This window comes from Vigna angularis, chromosome 6 (genome assembly GCF_016808095.1).
Source record: "Vigna angularis cultivar LongXiaoDou No.4 chromosome 6, ASM1680809v1, whole genome shotgun sequence".
In the NCBI taxonomy this organism is placed as follows: domain Eukaryota; kingdom Viridiplantae; phylum Streptophyta; class Magnoliopsida; order Fabales; family Fabaceae; genus Vigna; species Vigna angularis.
Genome location: NC_068975.1, coordinates 36073214 through 36088586, shown reverse-complemented (window position 1 = coordinate 36088586; position 15373 = coordinate 36073214). Strand labels below are relative to the sequence as shown.

The window sequence follows — 15373 nt, the reverse complement described above, 5'->3', positions numbered from 1 at the left end:
TATAGACATCAGATTATAAATAAATATAAAAAACAAAAGAATATAAGATATAATATTATTGTTTTCTTACACTATATATTTGAATTTAAAAACATTAATTTCCTTATTTAAAAAATATTATACTATTAGTTTATTCAAATATTTTGAAATGTTGCATTTCTTTAGAGAAAATTAATATTAAGTAAGAAGGACTTTTGAACAAAATCTTAAGGATGAGAAGCCTCCATAAGTAACATCTAATATGTCTAAAAAAATCTTCACCTGTCTCATTATTCTTTTCATGTACAAGAATATGTTACTTGTGAATGTCAATAAATTCTTTTTCTGAGATTTATAATTGATATATCATAGATATTTGTAATACTTATTATCTTTTTCTTTTTTATTTTTAAGTAAAAATAATTTTAAAGTATAATTTAAATAAAATTTTATGATAAAATAGTAGTGTAAATGAATTTCATCTTTCTAAAAATAAATTTAAATAAGTTTTATTGTAAAGTATAAGTTTTAAAAAAATATATATTTAAAAAAAAATTATAAATCTAAATATAGATTAATAATATTGGTGGATAATGTTTTTTTTTTTCATCTCATAGTAGAGATATTCCATTTTCTGTGGCCATAATCGTATGTGACTAACCTAGGCAATTATAAACGACACAATTCTTGATATGTCTCTATTCATGGCACCAGTTCACATGTATATGTTAACAATCAAAATCATCATATATATTTTTAAAAAAAAAAACTCAAATTGAAGATGATGCCCAAATAGTTTTAAAATACCTGCAGTTAATTTTGCGAACCAGAGAAGGTTGGGGCTCTTCCTATGATATAATTGCTCCCTACATTCTGAAACATTTAAGCCAATAATATCCCTGTTGTTGATATTTTCTTTGGACTTGCTGTGAAACCATTTGAGGAGTGCAATTAATTTGGATTTAAAAAAAATAAATTCTTTTTTCTTAAGAATATGTTGTTCTTAAATATATTTTATATATTTAACTATTTTTTAAACAAATTCAATTAAATATATTTTATATATTAGTATTTGAAGTTATTCAACTAACGAATAAATAAATATTTATTAAATTGTCTAAATTTATAGAAATGTCACCAAAAGAAATAAAAATAATTTAAAAAGAGAAAAAAAGTGCTAGATAACGATTTCAACAAAAAAAAATTGAAAAAGAAAACAAAAACATGTTATAATGAAAAAAAATAATAATAGAAAAGTAAAAAAAAAACGTGATTCGATAGCACGACTTCAAGTAATGCCACATTTCTGTAATGTCTCTCCCCTGAACTAAAAAAAGAAAAAAAAACATTGCTCTATAACAAACTGAAATATTTATGCTCAAAATATATTAACTCTTCAAAATTAACTAGACACAAAAATTATCAATCTCAAGGCACCTCTCTCTCTCTCTCTCTCTCTCTCTCTCTCTCTCTCTCTCTCTCTCTCTCTCTCTCTCTCTCTCTCTCTCTCTCTCTCTCTCTCTCTCTCTCTCTCTCTCTCTCTCTCTCTCTCTCTCTCTCTCTCTCTCTCTCTCTCTCTCTCTCTCTCTCTCTCTCTCTCTCTCTCTCTCTCTCTCTCTCTCTCTCTCTCTCTCTCTCTCTCTCTCTCTCTCTCTCTCTCTCTCTCTCTCTCTCTCTCTCTCTCTCTCTCTCTCTCTCTCTCTCTCTCTCTCTCTCTCTCTCTCTCTCTCTCTCTCTCTCTCTCTCTCTCTCTCTCTCTCTCTCTCTCTCTCTCTCTCTCTCTCTCTCTCTCTCTCTCTCTCTCTCTCTCTCTCTCTCTCTCTCTCTCTCTCTCTCTCTCTCTCTCTCTCTCTCTCTCTCTCTCTCTCTCTCTCTCTCTCTCTCTCTCTCTCTCTCTCTCTCTCTCTCTCTCTCTCTCTCTCTCTCTCTCTCTCTCTCTCTCTCTCTCTCTCTCTCTCTCTCTCTCTCTCTCTCTCTCTCTCTCTCTCTCTCTCTCTCTCTCTCTCTCTCTCTCTCTCTCTCTCTCTCTCTCTCTCTCTCTCTCTCTCTCTCTCTCTCTCTCTCTCTCTCTCTCTCTCTCTCTCTCTCTCTCTCTCTCTCTCTCTCTCTCTCTCTCTCTCTCTCTCTCTCTCTCTCTCTCTCTCTCTCTCTCTCTCTCTCTCTCTCTCTCTCTCTCTCTCTCTCTCTCTCTCTCTCTCTCTCTCTCTCTCTCTCTCTCTCTCTCTCTCTCTCTCTCTCTCTCTCTCTCTCTCTCTCTCTCTCTCTCTCTCTCTCTCTCTCTCTCTCTCTCTCTCTCTCTCTCTCTCTCTCTCTCTCTCTCTCTCTCTCTCTCTCTCTCTCTCTCTCTCTCTCTCTCTCTCTCTCTCTCTCTCTCTCTCTCTCTCTCTCTCTCTCTCTCTCTCTCTCTCTCTCTCTCTCTCTCTCTCTCTCTCTCTCTCTCTCTCTCTCTCTCTCTCTCTCTCTCTCTCTCTCTCTCTCTCTCTCTCTCTCTCTCTCTCTCTCTCTCTCTCTCTCTCTCTCTCTCTCTCTCTCTCTCTCTCTCTCTCTCTCTCTCTCTCTCTCTCTCTCTCTCTCTCTCTCTCTCTCTCTCTCTCTCTCTCTCTCTCTCTCTCTCTCTCTCTCTCTCTCTCTCTCTCTCTCTCTCTCTCTCTCTCTCTCTCTCTCTCTCTCTCTCTCTCTCTCTCTCTCTCTCTCTCTCTCTCTCTCTCTCTCTCTCTCTCTCTCTCTCTCTCTCTCTCTCTCTCTCTCTCTCTCTCTCTCTCTCTCTCTCTCTCTCTCTCTCTCTCTCTCTCTCTCTCTCTCTCTCTCTCTCTCTCTCGTTTTAGTTGAGAATAAAGCATAAGATATTCCATTGTTGCATGATAACATATTTGTGGTTCAAAATATATGTTTAAATTTCTCTTTAAAAGTGGAAAATTTTGTATATATAGATGAAGAAAAAATTTCAGTTATATATTCCCATAAATATAAACCAACAAAAGTAGGGTTGTTGCCTATGTAATCCCTTATTCACACCTCTCTTTTTCACATACGTTCTTGGAAAACCAATATTGTTTATTCAATGTAAAAGGACCATAAAATACTGATTTTTTCAATGCATTCTAATTTAATTTATTTAGAACAATTATAGATGATTAAAAATTGTTAATTTATTTTTGTATAATCTACTTATGAGAAATAATGAAAAAAATACTTTTATTTCAGTTTTTATAAATTAATTTATAAAATGAAATTTATACCTGTTTTTATTTTTATTTTTATATTTATATATATATATATATATATATATATATATATATTTTTTTTTTTTCTTTTCTTTTTATTTTTATTTGTCATTACTTCCATTATCATTATAGGGTTTTTTATAATTGTGATGTAGAAATATTTAAAATTACTTGGGGGTGGTAGACGGTAAGCCAAGTGGAAAACAACATGACGTGGAATCTCTACTTTCTCGTGTTCTGGAGATTTCAGTCTTATGGTAGCAGGATAAACTATTGCGATACTGTCGGTAATAACTTTCATATACTTTTGTTCTTAAAATAATTATAATGAAAAAATCGTGAAAAACAACATCATCAAACTAATTAACTTGTTACCTACTATCATTGACTTGTCTAACCCATTTTAGACAACAAACCCCAAAGCAAAACTCTTGCTGTGGGGGTATAAATAGACTCTTGTTTATTCCTCTCTTCACATTTAGAGTAGAAGCCAAACCACCACTGTTACGCAAACACTACATCCGTTTTAACAATGGATTTCTCTGTGCGTACACAACTAAAATTCTAATTCTGTTAATCATCTTCTCATCCCACCAAGGTTTTCTGAATTTGACACTTTTATTCACATTTTCAGGATGATATTTATATCAAACAAGCTCTGGTGTTGAAGGAAGTTAAGCATGCATTCCAGAAACTTGTCAGTGAGGATTCCATGGAGAGTTTTCATGTCATTGACATTATCCAGAGGCTCGGCATCGAACACCATTTTGAAGAGGAAATTGAAGCCGTTCTTCGGAAGCAACACTCCGTATTTAGCAGTCATCTCAATGATTTTGCCAATGGCGATAAACTTTATGAACTTGCACTTCAATTCCGTTTACTTAGACAAAGAGGTCATCACGTAGCCGCAGGTTGAAATTCTCTTCATTCTGTACATATAAACTGTTGACCAAACATATGGACCTGCAATATTTAACTCACATTCTGTATTCATGTTGAAGGAATTTGTTACTAAATGCTAACTAAAGCTACCAACTATAATGCGTGTGTAGATGTATTTGATAGCTTGAAGAGTAATAAAAGAGAGTTCAGAGCTAAATATGGTGAAGATGTGAAGAGTCTGATTGCCCTGCATGAGGCAACCCAGCTGAGTATCGAAGGAGAAGATAGTCTTGATGATGCAGGTTATCTGAGCCGTCAACTTCTTCATGCATGGTTGAAAAGACATAGAGAACATCATGAAGCTATATATGTTGCTAGCACTCTTGAGGATCCACTTCACTATGGCTTATCAAGATTCAGGGACACAGGTGTAGTTCTAAGTGATTATTACAAGACCAAGAAAGAATGGACATGCTTAGAGGAACTTGCTGAGATAAACTCCTGCATAGTTAGAATGATGAACCAGAATGAAATCGTTCAAGTTTACAAGTGAGTTTTATAATATACTCCCACTTTGAATGTTCATTTTGGCAACAGTAATCAGAACTTTACATTAACAGATGGTGGAATGATCTTGGAATGGTGAAAGAGGAGAAGTTTGCCAAGTATCAACCTCTGAAATGGTACATTTGGCCCATGGCATGCTTCACAGATCCAAGCTTTTCAGACCAAAGAATTGAACTCACCAAATCCATCTCTCTAATCTACATTATCGATGATATCTTCGACGTTCATGGGACATTAGACCAACTTACTTTATTTAGAGATGCTGTCAATAGGTATTCATCAAAACCTCTTTTACAAACAAAATCATGATGAGTTTCCTTAAATTACTTTTTTTTATTTATATTTTTAAAATATCAAATCAATAAATATTTCTAAAAATTCATTTTGTATATTATTAAGATTTTTCATCTTAAATTATAACTTTAACCGCGCTAACTTTTAGGTTATTTTATATTTTTATTTCAAATCTTAATCTACAACAACAGTTTTTTCTTTTTAAATTTAATCTTCTCCCCATCATTCTTAACTACTTTTATTATTATTTATTTTGAATCAGTAATGCGTATCTTTCTTATAATTTTATATGTTAATTAAATTTTTAAAAATTGATCAAATTTAATTATTTTTGCAATGATTTCTCCGCTCACATAAACTATAAGTCTATAACTAGTGAGGTTCCTGCACAATAAAATCAGCAATTCAACAACCAAGAGAGAGAAGGAATATACTTTTATGTGACAAATGAGTAGACACAACTTTGACTATAGTTGACGAAAAAATACACGGAATTATTGACGGTCATATATAAATATTAGTAAGATATTTTTAATATTTTCTAAAAGTATATTTCACACACTATATACCTAACTCATGTTTTTTTTCGAATCGTCTTATATTTCTTAATGTATATTAACTTTCCTATTCTTCTTTTAGTTTCTTTTTTGTTCTGGTTTAATGATACGACTTAGGTGTACACAATATTAGTAAAAAAATAATCAGAATTTTTTTAATAATTCAAGATCAATTTATGAACCTCATTTATTTTAACTTTGTAATAAAAAAATATTCTGTTTTATCTCATTACTTTCTTCTATTAGACTAATAATTTTATGGAGAAATTTGTCGAGAGAGATATTACAACAAAAAGGTTTAAGTGGACGAGCTGCTAGATTTTAGCATGTACCATTTCTTTGGATATTCCATTCTTATGCTTGCAAATAATTAGTTTGTATAATTTCAGATGGGAATTGGCGGATACAGAGCAGCTTCCAGACTTCATGAAAATGTGTCTAAATGTTCTTTTCGACATGACCAATGATTTCGCCGAAAAGGTCTATAAAAGACATGGATTAAACCCAATAGATACACTAAAAAGATCGGTAATAGTCAATTTATTGTATTTAAAATTTACTTGAAAAAGTTGTCGAAAATTATGGAAAGTAGAAGTAAATGTAAAAATGAAGTATTTATATATATGAAACAGTGGGTACGATTGTTGAATGCTTTCATGGAAGAGGCACATTGGTTGAGGAGTGGTGATTTGCCAAGGTCAGAGGAGTACTTGAATGTTGGAATTGTGAGCACAGGAGTGCATGTGGTGCTTCTTCATGCATTCTTCCTCTTCGATCAGTCTATAAATATGGAAACTGTTGCTGTCATGGATAACTTTCCCCAAATTGTTCACTCAGTGGCAAAAATTCTTCGTCTATCTGATGATTTGGAAGGATTCAAGGTAAAAAGACAGACGAAAGTGTTTGTATTTATGTTATATTCTAAACATGGGATGTCCTAACTTAAAGGTTTGAAAACACTGCAGAAGGAAGATGAGAAGGGTGTTGATGGGTCATACCTTGATTGCTACATGAATGAGCACAAGCACATTTCAGCTGAAGATGTCCAAAACCATGTTTGCCAATTGATTTCATCTGAATGGAAACGTCTCAATGGACAAATTCTGATCCAAAATCAATTGCCAACATCGTTTACCAATTTCTGCTTGAATGCTGCTAGAATGGTACCTTTGATGTATCATTACACCACCAATAATCCATGTCTTTTCATCCTGAGAGAACAAATAAAAATGATGGTTAATGTGGATTCTGACCATATGTAGTTTCTATATGGTCATGCTTTGCTTCACCAATAATCAGAGATGTCATATCTCTTGTTTGTGGTTGGTTCGCTATGTAATATTTGTTAGGTCATGTCAATTCCAACTTTATCAATTCTTCTATCTTATATAGTATTTGATTTAATTGTTAAAATAATAGACTGTCTACTGTGTGATCCATCCCAGTAGACATTCTTACATTATTTTTTACTTTCTTTCTTCCCTCCAGTAACTGAAGGAATTGATTTTAAGACACTATACATCTATATTAATTATTCCATTATGTCAACATGCTTGCAATCTGAACAAGAATGTGTTTTTGTACACCCTTCACAACATTACTAGAAAAAAAGAAATATATAACATCATTATAATAAATAAACGGTTTGTTTGGAATAATAACAAAGTAAAAAAAGAAATTCCCAAAAATAAATCATTTTTGTGTATCAAAACTTATATTTTTCAATTTTTTACAATATTTTTAATTTATAATACATCATTTTTTAACCTCTATTTAGTTGGGGCTATTTATTGTTCATTGAGGAAAAAAAATGAATGTCAGATATTTACATGAGTAGAAAAGGGGAGATGATGGGTTTGACATCCCTGCATACATGAAGAGAAATGATGAGTGTGTCATGAAATGTTTATACGTGAATGACATGTTAATCTTTGATATATGCATTGATATTGTGTTGTGAACTAAGTTGTTTCTAGGATCTAATTTTGAAATGAAAAATATGAGTAAAATCAACGTGATTTTAGGAGTTAGAATAATAAGAAATGGAGATAGATTTTTACTATCTCAAAAACTATACATTAGAAACTTCTTAAAAGGTTTGGATATTATGACTTCAAATTAGTGAATATCACCTATAATGTTTACTTTAAAGTAATGAAAAATAGTGAAGAATATATTTTCCAACCTCAGTGTCAAGATAATTGGAAACTTATTGCATTTAATGAACTTCTTAAACTAGACAATGCTTATGCAATATGTAAACTAAGTAGATACATTTAGTGTCTTAGGAATATTGAGATGCATTTACAAGACTTACGAAATACTTAAAAAAGTTTAATGCATTGTTATTGAATATAGTAGATTTTCTACTATATTATGATTACCATGTATATCAATACATTATGATTACCAATCAACAATAATTATACTAAAAATAAGAATTACAATGAAAATAGTAAATATATACAATTAAGACATAATTTAGTGAAATAATTAATAAAAAATAAAACAATTTTAATTGATGATGTAAAGTGAGAATCTAATAAATTCTGTGACAAAATCCTTGAAGAGAAATGTGATTTTAAAAAAATCGAAAAAAAATAAGACTCAAATCACTTACAAATAAATAAATTATAATATTCTTACTTTATGATTAGAGATTTTATAGATATATAAGATTTATATGAGTAAAAGTAATCATTTATTAGTTTTACTAACACTAAATTTATTTTAAATAAATTGTCTATTTTATAAATATATAAGATTTATATGAGTAAAAATAACTCATTTATTAGTTTTAATAACACTAAATTTAATTTAAATAAATTTTGTCTATTACTATAACATGTATATTTACTAGATAATTATTTGTCTATTACTATAACATGTATATTTACTAGATAATTATGGCTCAAAATATAACCACACTTAAAAATTTAAGTAAACACCAAAATTATCACTCTCATGTTTTGATATTGGCTACTTTTTTTTTCTTTTTTATGACCATTGTTTAGTAGATGTGTCCATAGATTCTTTTCGTCAATAATTGGGTTTTGGTCACAGTTTTGTGTATGACTACTACCTTTAGTTTTAGTTGTCGATAAAAGAACATAAGATATTCCATTGTTGTATGGTAAAATATTTGTGGTTCAAAATATATGTTGGAATTTCTATTAGATCTGGAAATCTGACTATCTTCATAAAGCAACAAAAAGAGGATTGTTGTTTAATCCCTGATTTCTTTTGACTTATGTTATTGGAGAACTAATACTGTTTACGTGATGTAAAAGGACCATATATTTATAATAGTGATTTTTTCAATGCATTCTAATTTAATTTATATATAATAATTATAAATGATTAAAAATTGGTAATTTATTTTTCCTAATAATCAATGTATAAACAATAATGAAAAAAACACTTTTATTTCAATCTTAAAAATAAACTTTAAATAAACCTCAATTATTATTAAAGATAAACTTTAAATCTAATTTAATTTTATATATAACTAATTTAAAAAATAAAATAAAGATATATATAGTTAACGCGGATTATTATTATAAGCTCTAGGGATGAATGCAGCTTCACCCACCAACAATGTAGGTTTGCAATGACACAGACTCGTTAACGCGGATTCTAGGGATGCAGGGAATTTCTTATCTGAAATTATATATTTTAATTAGAATTAGACATTGATAAATTATTTGATAATGATTTAATCACACTTAAAATAATAGATCTAATAAATATATTATATAATGACTTTTTTTCTGTAGAAGATATGAAAAACTTGGCATGCCTAAATACATCCATTATTGCATGCACAATTAAGAGATGTGATGTGAGTGAGCCTAAGTTGGAATTAAAAAAAAAAATGATACTTTGACAATATTTTTTTTACAACATTTTAACATTATTTATGTGTTATTATGTGATTGGTTCGAAACTATTTCACAATTAATAATAATAATAATAATCATAAACACTAACATTGACCAATCACATAATAACAGGTAAATAGTATTAAAATGTTGTCAAAAAATTATTATCAAAGTATCATTATCATTTAAAAAATGGATGAGCATTTAAGTCAAATTGTAGGTACTGGCTTTTTCACACTTTCGTAACAGCAGTCATCTCAATGGTGGTTAATGGAATTCTGGCCATAAGTAGATTCTATGGTCAGAATAGTGTTAGTACAAAAATTTTGATGTTAAAGTAGCATTCACTCACCAATAATTAGAGATGGTGTATCTTTCGTTTGTGGTTAGTTAAGAAGGAACTAGACAAGTTTGTCAAATGTATTGCTATTGGAAAAGTTAGTTATATTTTGTTCCTCATTGCTGGTATATCTTAGTAGTGTTAATTCCAACTTTATCAATTCATCCATAGTATAAAGGATTTGATTTAATTGTTAAAATAATTAATATGTGGGCCTTTTTACCTTATGTTTTTCATTCTTCCCTCCAATAATTGATTTTAATACCCTACACATCTACATTAACTATTCTATCATGTCCACAACTGAACAAGATCGTGTTTTTACACACTCTTCACAATGTTACTAGAAAATAAAACATCATTATAAGAAATAAACTGCTTATTCGGAATAATTAGTAAGAAAAAATAATTCTCCAAAAATAAATTATTTTTGTGTATCTAAACTTGTAATTTGTGATTTGTTTTTACAGTATTTTTGTTTCAAAGAATTTTTTTACATCATTTTTTTATTTCTTTATAAGTAATTCTTATTAAATGGACATAATTTACTTTAGCCATTAACTATCAGTTCAATTAATAGAAGAACGAGACATAACTATTGAGGTAGATTTTAAACTACTTTTTGAAAACCCTTGAAAAATATGAATTTTTAATGCGTGCAAATTTTTGGAACAGAATTGTTGTGTTAAATAAAGGTGTAGACATTTATTTATAGATAAATAATAAATTTTATTAAAAGCTACTAGTACCCCACATGTGTATATTATACTCTTTAGATCGTTTCATCATATGGTGAGGAATTAAAGTGTGGAGTATAGTTCGTTATTTAGAGAGGTTAAATTAACAATATATATATATATCCAACATAATTTTCTCAAAAACATTTTTTTTATAAGGGTTTGTTATTTTTCTAAGGTAGAAATGCAGCCCAATACCATCAATATATATGGAATGAGGATAGCAATAAATACAAAAGTTAGAATCAATAAAGTACTAATCTTCAAAACATCAAATTCTACATTGCTTTGGGTTTACACTCAACTGTGCTATTTCATTTTCATTCAGCAAGCCCAATTTCAAAGGGCCTTACAAATCGCAACATACCCAGATTTATTTTCTCTTTGGTAGAACATAACATTTATTTATTTTAAACCCAATTGCAGCATTTGGATTCAACCGGAGTACAAATAAGGAGAAAATGTCTCTGAGGTAAATTTACCAATCTCATTAGATAATATGTTTTTCTTTTGAGACCTTTATCAGACTATAATCAATGGAAAAAAATTACGAACACCTTCAATGTGATTTGTAGTGGCATTTTCAAGCTGTTAGGAAGATTGTAGAAAAAAAAAAATCAGTTAGAAAGATTCTAACAAGCAGAAAACACATTTGAACAGCCTATCACAAACATATGTGTCATAAGAAACATACCAGAACTAACTTGGGACCACACAGAAAGAAGACCCTCAAAACATGCATCAATGTACTTTCTATCTCTTCTGTTTCTCTGACATGATGCCTCTATGAAAACCACTTATATAGCCACCAACCATGCTCAGTTTACACATCCCTTTCCCCAAAACCCATCCTGCACCCTCACAAATGGAGTATGAAGATGAGGATTGGTTATGTGTAACTATGGAAGAGTTTTCTCTTGCTACTGAAAATGGTTCTAGCAAGCAAGGGATAGGTCGGAAGAGAAACTATGATGATGGCACCAGAGAGTTCAAATCAAAGAACCTAGAAACGGAAAGAAGGAGGAGGGAGAAGCTCAGTAGCAGACTCTTGATGCTTCGTGCTATAGTGCCTATCATCACAAATGTAATTATCTACACTCTTCACTTTCTTATATGATTCTTCTTCTTTATCTGATTCTTCATTCAATTCTAGGGATGCAATGTAACATGATTATAAACTTTAATTTTGGTTTTAGATGAACAAAGCCACAATTATTGAAGATGCTATCACCTACATTGAGAAGCTTCAAGACAAAGTCCAGAGTCTCAGTCAAGAGCTTCACCAAATGGAAACAACTTCAGAGGAAACAGGAAACACAACAGATGAAATTGATGCTGCACAAGATATGAAGGATTTGGGAATACAGGTCATACACTAGTTGGTTGAAAAAAAAATGAATAATCTATGCAACTATTAATTGTTAATGTTGTTGTGCTGGTTTCTCTGCAGGAAGAAGTTAGGGTGGCACAAATAGACGGAAATAAACTCTGGGTTAAGATCATCATTGAGAAGAGAAAAGGAAGATTCAGAAAATTGATGGAAGCTCTCAATAATTTCAGCATTGAACTCATAGACACCAATCTCACAACCACAAAAGGAGCATTTCTTATTTCAAGCTGTATACAGGTGATAAGATAAGATGGCAAACTTGCTTATTTTTATTTTCAATGAATATGATTTCAGCATATGAGGATGAACTTCGGTTCATCTGTAAATATTCCACATGTACCTTCCAAATCTTAACCATGATATAATATTCACTTCAATTATTTAACTGTTATCTCCATATTGTTCAGGACAGAGATGGTGAAAAACTTGAAATTCAACAAACCAAGGATTTGTTGCAAGACATTATCAATGGCATATAGGGCTAGTTTAATTTATTGGTTGGAACTGTTCAATGATCCACTTACATCTGTATTAAGCATGAAACATTCAATATAGATTATAAAATTTCTTGTTGATCTCCTTCTTTCTTATTTATAATATCAATTTGAAGGAAAAAAATCATTTTAACCATTAAAAACTAACTAAATGAATAATATTTTTACAGCAGAAAATAAAAATTGATCACAGCATGTGTTAGTTTTTTTTATTCATTAATGATATCTCTGCAATCACTCTCAGCAATGAAAATCTCTACATATTTTTTTCCTTTTATTATATTAAAATCCATTCTATCCATGATTGCATTATTAGTAAAAGTGCATAGCCAGCCATATTTTTTGTCAAAACTAAATGACACTATCCGAATGAATGTGTTAAATAGTATTGTCAATTCTTAATAGAAGACACTACTGCTAACAGTGTTTAGAGGTCGGAAGACTATGAATCTTATCCATTTCTAATTCCTATAAATGATTTTATTATATTTGTTATCTTTAAAAATACAGATTTTTTCAGTTTATTTATTTTAGTCCTTATATTTAAAGTTTAACAAAAAAAAATTATATGTTTTTATTAAGTCTTAAATGTACACAAGTTTTTTAAAGCTTTAAGGATTAAAATAAATAAAATTCAAATAAAAATTAATATATAAAATCATTATATTTCAAGAGACTAAATATATTTCAATCGAAACAAAAACAACTACAGTTTCCTATATGAATTAATATGTCATATATTAAACAAGACCTTTTGGTCTAAAGAAACCAGCAAACTTAACTGTGCTGTGGCACTCTCAGTCAGACAACAAGGTCACATACCAAAGGACTTAAACACTGGGATATGGAAAGTTTATTTGAGGAGTGTAACATGAAAGTTTTTTTTTTTCTTCTTTTTACTATGTTCTGTCTCCACCAATGCTCCATAGTACAAATAGGTAGTCACTCAAATTTAGATGACATGGTTGTGTGAGTTTTTTTTTTAATACACTTAATTTCTCTTATCTTATATGCATTTGTTTCTCCATAACATTCACATTTAAGCTGTTAACCATAAATACTTATTTTTTATAGTACTATCTTTGCATATATGATTGATATGTATAAATGAAATAATAGTAAGTAGGAAATAAGGATATCAATAAAAAATTAATTAAATTTATCTTAAATTTTTTTTAAAATTTAATTTATTAAAAATGCATAAATGAAACCCTATTAAAAAAATGTAAATGTTGTGGGAAGAAATTTTGAAGAAATGACTGAAGATTTATTTTTGAAAGCTTTTTATCAAAATATAAATCAAAGAAAGAAGTTAGATAGAACTTCAATGTGATTTCTAACTGCATATATTACAATAAAATATCCAAAGTTCATAGTCTCATTCTGTTAAGAAGATTCCAACAAGCAGAAAACACATTTAACCAGCAAAACACAAATATATTTCTCTCTTGTCATAAGAAACATACATGAATTAAGTAGGGACCACAGAAAAGACCCTCAAAACAAGCATTAATGTGCTTTCTCTATCTGGCATGATGCCTCTGTGAGAAACACTTATATAGCCACAAACAAAATATTAATCTACAAAACCTTTGGAACAAATCTCTTTTATACCTGTCTCTGCTTCATTCCTTAAGACCTGTTTTCTCAAAAAATGGAGCATGAAGATGAAGATTGGTTGTGTTATACTATGGAAGAGAATGATTGTAGCAGACAAAGGATGAGTAGGAAGAGGAACTACGATGATAACACAAAAGAGTTCAAATCAAAAAACCTTGAGGTTGAAAGGAGGAGGAGGGAGAAGCTCAGTAGGAGGCTTTTGATGCTGCGGTCTATAAACCCTATCATCACAAATGCAACTATCTAAGCCTTCATTTCCTTACTTCTAGCTTCTTTGTCTAACAGTTCATTCAATACTCAATTTCATTGTTTGATTTCCAATTTGTTAGAATATAGGCTCATTATAGACTCTAAATTTTGTTTTAGATGAATAGAGGAACAATTATTGTAGATGCTATCACCTACATTGAGAAGTTTCAAGATGAAGTTCAGAGTCTCAGCCAACAACTTCACCAAATGGAAGCAACTTCAGAGGAAACAACTGAGACAAAAATAGATGAAATTGAAGCTGTGGAAGATATGAAGAATTGGGGGATACAGGTCAGTTATAACTAAGATAGTTCCTTAGAAGAATGAATAGCTTAACTACCAATGTTAGCACTCTTATTTTCTGCAGGAAGAGGTCACTGTGGCACAAATAGATGAAAATAAGTTCTGGGTCAAGATCATCATTGAGAAAAAGAGAGGAAGTTTCAGCAAGCTGATGGAGACACTCAATTACTTCGGCATTGAGCTCATGGACACTAACCTGACTACCACAAAAGGAGCATTTCTGATTACAAGCTGCATACAGGTGATTCTGAGAATGATAATAATGAGACCTTTTTACTACAGTTATTTATCAAATTCATAAGAGACTTAAGATGAAATGTGATTTATCTTTTCACTATTATGAATATGTAGTTGTTCATGCTTACTTCACAAACTTGACAATATGATAATATAATATTCACTTTGATGATTGTTCAGGGAAAAAATGGAGAAAGACTTGAAATTAATCAAATCAAGGATTTGTTGCAAGATATTATCAATGACATGTAGAGAAGTTGCAATGGACTTTTATCAATTACATAGAAAGAATTTGAAAAGGACTTTTTATTTTTCTATATAATGATTACACTATTACTGGAAATAAGATATATATTTCTTTTTGTTATATGAATGAATAATGCACATCCATTCCACCTCTCCCATTATATGTAGTGTTTTTTTTCTTCTAAAAAACTGTTACAATCAAATAAAATCAGTAAATTTGAATGAGCATATAGTGTCAGCTCCTATTTTTTTAGTGAAATTAATCTTCCTCCTATAACTTCTTTTTACATGTTCTTTTATGTTTTTAGTTTACCTTTGTTCTACTTGAAGATTAAGCAAATGTTATAAAGACTAAATGACCAAAGAAAAAGAA

General features: G+C 30.3%; 3 protein-coding genes across 3 annotated transcripts; all 3 read left to right on the top strand.

Moving 5' to 3' along the window:
- Positions 1 to 3676: 3676 nt before the first annotated feature.
- Positions 3677 to 6885, top strand: LOC108342452 (neryl diphosphate diphosphatase, chloroplastic). Its single transcript, XM_017580233.2, has 7 exons — positions 3677 to 3747; positions 3838 to 4114; positions 4256 to 4634; positions 4706 to 4924; positions 5893 to 6031; positions 6136 to 6384; positions 6469 to 6885. Exons 1-7 carry the CDS (start codon positions 3736 to 3738, stop codon positions 6763 to 6765), a joined length of 1572 nt encoding a protein of 523 aa, XP_017435722.1. The 5' UTR covers positions 3677 to 3735; the 3' UTR covers positions 6766 to 6885.
- Positions 6886 to 11307: 4422 nt separating this feature from the next.
- On the top strand, positions 11308 to 12330 carry LOC108340912 (transcription factor DYT1). Its single transcript, XM_052878912.1, has 4 exons — positions 11308 to 11545; positions 11658 to 11828; positions 11912 to 12088; positions 12259 to 12330. Exons 1-4 carry the CDS (start codon positions 11327 to 11329, stop codon positions 12328 to 12330), a joined length of 639 nt encoding a protein of 212 aa, XP_052734872.1. The 5' UTR covers positions 11308 to 11326.
- Positions 12331 to 13999: 1669 nt separating this feature from the next.
- On the top strand, positions 14000 to 15006 carry LOC128197568 (transcription factor DYT1-like). Its single transcript, XM_052879638.1, has 4 exons — positions 14000 to 14125; positions 14332 to 14505; positions 14582 to 14758; positions 14935 to 15006. Exons 1-4 carry the CDS (start codon positions 14000 to 14002, stop codon positions 15004 to 15006), a joined length of 549 nt encoding a protein of 182 aa, XP_052735598.1.
- Positions 15007 to 15373: the final 367 nt, after the last annotated feature.

Coding starts and splice junctions, on each gene's coding strand:
- LOC108342452 (XM_017580233.2), top strand. Junction 4,115..4,255: donor AGGTCATCACGTAGCCGCAG/GTTGAAATTCTC, acceptor ATGCGTGTGTAG/ATGTATTTGATAGCTTGAAG. Junction 6,032..6,135: donor TAGATACACTAAAAAGATCG/GTAATAGTCAAT, acceptor TATATGAAACAG/TGGGTACGATTGTTGAATGC.
- LOC108340912 (XM_052878912.1), top strand. CDS start 11,327: ATGGAGTATGAAGATGAGGATTGGTTATGTGTAACTATGGAAGAGTTT. Junction 11,829..11,911: donor TGAAGGATTTGGGAATACAG/GTCATACACTAG, acceptor GTTTCTCTGCAG/GAAGAAGTTAGGGTGGCACA. Junction 12,089..12,258: donor TTATTTCAAGCTGTATACAG/GTGATAAGATAA, acceptor CATATTGTTCAG/GACAGAGATGGTGAAAAACT.
- LOC128197568 (XM_052879638.1), top strand. CDS start 14,000: ATGGAGCATGAAGATGAAGATTGGTTGTGTTATACTATGGAAGAGAAT. Junction 14,126..14,331: donor TCAAATCAAAAAACCTTGAG/GTTGAAAGGAGG, acceptor ATTTTGTTTTAG/ATGAATAGAGGAACAATTAT. Junction 14,506..14,581: donor TGAAGAATTGGGGGATACAG/GTCAGTTATAAC, acceptor TATTTTCTGCAG/GAAGAGGTCACTGTGGCACA.